Here is a 3679-nt window from a genome sequence, read left to right as displayed (position 1 = left end):
ATATATTTATATGTCTAGTTAGATTATAATATTAAATCTTTTAATAATAAAAATAGCACAGAGTTTTTTTAAAAAAATTAATTTAAAACAGTCTTGTTGGCAACTTCACCAATGCCCATGGCCGAGACTAGATGGCTATGGCCGCGTGACAGATGCGACTAAGCAAGCGTCACATAGCCTAAATGGATCAATCGAAAGCGCAAGCAGATTGCTTGTAGCGCCCCACTATGTCCTGGGTGAATATAATCAAGTCTTTGATTGAGAACTTCACTAGGCATGCAATTACATAATGCAGATTAACACTGTACACTGAGAGGAGAATACAATTCCCACATTTTTTCAATGGTTTTCTGTGTTTTTCTCTCAGAGAACATTCATCAAACACTAATCCAGCGTTCCAATTATTTGCTGGGTAAACAATATAACAAAGCGATTGCACTCCTCTCTTCGAGAGAGAGCAAATGACCCATCTTAATTTCTACTATTTCCCATTCTGCTTCGGCTTCTTCTAAGTCCAGCTAACAGCTATTGGAGTTCCAACAATGTGCTTCCCGTCAGACCACTCTAGACGAGCAAACGCATTAGTATTGATCGGCATTGAACTTCCGGTGAACGTAACAGTATAAGATTTCTTCTCGTTTTCTTGGCTGAAACTCAACGTTTGAGGCTCTACCAAGATTTTTACTCCTTCAGATTGACCTGAAATTGATGCCTTATAGGTCCCTGCGGAGCCCACATTGGTAAGAGTTCGCGTGTATTTAACCACGCCAGCGCCGCCATTCTGTGTGGTGTCGAAGTTGACAGCGAAAGAAGGATAGTTGAGATCGTTCAAACTGGATTTCTTACTGGCATCGCATGTGAATCTTCTTCTTGCGAGGCTGCTGATTTGTGCCGCTGTATAGCTTAAGGCGCAGAGGAAGTTTAAGTAATCGTCGACTTTTAGATCGTACACAAGCCCTGGATTGAGAGCTGATACAGGGTCTACATGTCCTGCACCATGATCAAATGGGGTGGAGTCTTTTCCAGTAGCAATATCTTGCAGCTTCTGCCCATTTTTGTAAGCTACATATGCTGTGGTCATTAGTGCTGATCTTATAGCTGCAGGGCTCCAATCTGGGTGGGCAGCCTTGAGTAGTGCTGCGAGGCCGCTCACATGAGGACAGGACATTGAGGTGCCTGAAATAATATTGAAGTCGACGCGCCGAGAATCTGTTGACAGCCCAGTTGGACCAACTGAACCTGCCCATCCTGCTAAGATGTTAACACCTGGTGCGATCAGGTCAGGCTTCAAGACTTGTGGTGTGATTGTATTAGGACCTCTTGAGCTGAAAGCTGCAACCACTGGCGATGGTTGAATTCCCACTTTGGTGCCTTCAAACAGAATTGTAACGGTAGGATTTGGATCTTTCGACAAATAACTTTTAATTTCATCACCATTTTTTTCACCCACTGATGTAGCTGGCAGCAAGTGAGCATCAGCTACTAATTCTTCACCGTTGGCTGCTGTGTTGGCTAAAACCATCCCCAAACCACCAGCTGCCTTCACTACAGCTCCCTTCTGGACTCTTGCGTTCACTCCACGATCACACATCACTATTTTTCCAGCAACTTTTTCTGGTATCAATGAATCCATCATACACAAATTCCCATTTGTGGAATTACTAGCATTACCAGCATACACAAAAGGCAAAAGCTTTCCCGGTAAAGAGCTTCCTCTGTACAGAGAAACTCCAGAGTAATTTCGCCCATTGCCCAGACTAACAAAAGCAGGAAAATCACGATCCAATGTGCCAGCCCCAACAGTGGTTATCCATGGAGCCACATTTGATAAGCTATAAGAGGTTGGGCCTGCATTTCCAGCTGAGCAAGAGACCAGTATTCCCTTCTCCATAGCTGCAAAAGATCCAATGGCTACACTGTCTCTATAATAATCAGACATGCCACCACCAAGCGACATGGAAAGAATATTGACACCATCCTCAATGGCCTTATCCATCGCCCCCAAGATATCAGAGCTAAAGCAACCACCAATCCAGCACACCTTGTATACAGCGACCCTGGCGCGGGTAGCCATCCCACGGGCCGTCCCGGCTGCATACCCAAAAAGGTTGGCGCCTTCCACCACCGATCCACCCGCTGTCGATGCAGTGTGAGAGCCATGGCCATCATCATCTCTCGGGGATTTGGACTCCTTGGATTCATCGATGGGGCCTAAAGTGGCCTCGTAACCTTTAGCAAAATACCTCGCGCCAATTAACTTGCGGTTGCAATTGGCAGATGTGAAGTTGGTACCAGATTCACACTGGCCTTTCCAACTACTTGGCACCGGACCCATTCCAGTATCGACAAAGCTCTTGCTCTCCGGCCAAACACCGGTATCTAGGACACCAATAATTACGTCGCTGGCAGAGTCAGACTCAGGGAACATATCGGCGGCTTTATCGAGTCCAAGAAACTCAGGTGTACGAGTTGTGTGCAACTCGTATCTCATCTCAGGCAACACGGAAAAGATCCCGGGTTGGCTCTGGAGCAACTCAGCTTCTTCGGGGGTTAACCGGGTGGAAAAACCGTGAATAGCATTATCATATGAATAAAGTATCTCAGCAGAACCAGAAACCGATTTGAGAGACGAGTCATACCAATGAGTATGGTGCTCAAAACTGGCCGGCATCTCAGATTTGGACATGTGAACAATGTAAGTCGTCTTCTCCGCCATGGACACGTGGCAAATACCCAGAAGGAGAACAATGAAGAAAGACGTTAATGTCTTCATTTTCATCAACTCTCTGGAACCGAGAGAGGAGGAACTACAAAGAAATAGGAGATTGAAAGGCTTAGCAGCCAACGCTTTGGTTAAATACAGAAGGTGGGAGAGAGAGAGGAAGACGGTGGGTGGTTGTCCGTTTCCTTGAATGATTGCTTTGAGACAAAAAAGGGCAAGAGATAGTATGATTAGCGAGTGTGTGGGTGTGTGAATACAGCTTTATCTGCTCATATGAGAGGAAAAAGAGTGTACTGGTTTATCTATATGAGCTTTAATCACGTGTGTTTCGGCTTTTGTCCATGCCCGATAGCTGACGCCTCTTCTGCGGCTGCAACTCTCGAGATTTACTTGGTTTTTTTTTTTAATAAATATTTTCAGTTTTCACTCTCTCCTGCAGACCAAGGCGAGCAAAAGACAATAATCCCAGTTCTTTACAGCTAATTGTGAGATTCCAATCTCCCAAGTGGGTGTTGTTGTTTGGGCCAGTGTTGGGATTACAGTGCATAAATGATAAATCCCAGGTTTCATTTCATAGATGAAGAAATCTTCAATCTTACGTGTTGTGGATCACGGGTACTTGTCTTTCTCTCTTTGTTTCTAATTTCATACCTTTGGTTGTTGAATGGTAATGTGGATGTTTACCGGCCAACCAACTTCCCTCTTCAATGGTGCTCAACAAAAATCTTCCATTTCTTTATAGAATAAAGATGGATATTTTTATCTTGTTGAATAAAAATAACTATTTAAATGGTAATTGAATTTATTCTCTAAATTTCAATTAAAATTTAATTAATTTATAATTTTCAGTAAAAATAGACATAAAATTATCTCATATAATCTTATTTTTTAGTTATTAATTCTGCATTGAATAAGTGAATTTAATAATAAAAACATTTTTATTCATTTCATATATAA

The 3679-nt window shown here is 42.9% G+C and overlaps 1 protein-coding gene across 1 annotated transcript; it reads right to left on the bottom strand.

Annotated features, from left to right (window-relative positions):
• Positions 1 to 237: 237 nt before the first annotated feature.
• On the bottom strand, positions 238 to 3267 carry LOC110629826 (subtilisin-like protease SBT1.7). Its single transcript, XM_021776976.1, has one exon. The coding sequence runs from the start codon at positions 2777 to 2779 to the stop codon at positions 509 to 511; it is 2271 nt and encodes a 756-aa protein (XP_021632668.1). The 5' UTR covers positions 2780 to 3267; the 3' UTR covers positions 238 to 508.
• Positions 3268 to 3679: the final 412 nt, after the last annotated feature.

This window comes from Manihot esculenta, chromosome 13, assembly GCF_001659605.2.
Source record: "Manihot esculenta cultivar AM560-2 chromosome 13, M.esculenta_v8, whole genome shotgun sequence".
NCBI lineage: Eukaryota > Viridiplantae > Streptophyta > Magnoliopsida > Malpighiales > Euphorbiaceae > Manihot > Manihot esculenta.
The sequence above is the reverse complement of the archived record's forward strand: the minus strand, read 5'-3'. Positions and strand labels throughout refer to the sequence as shown.

Coding starts and splice junctions, on each gene's coding strand:
- LOC110629826 (XM_021776976.1), bottom strand. CDS start 2,779: ATGAAAATGAAGACATTAACGTCTTTCTTCATTGTTCTCCTTCTGGGT.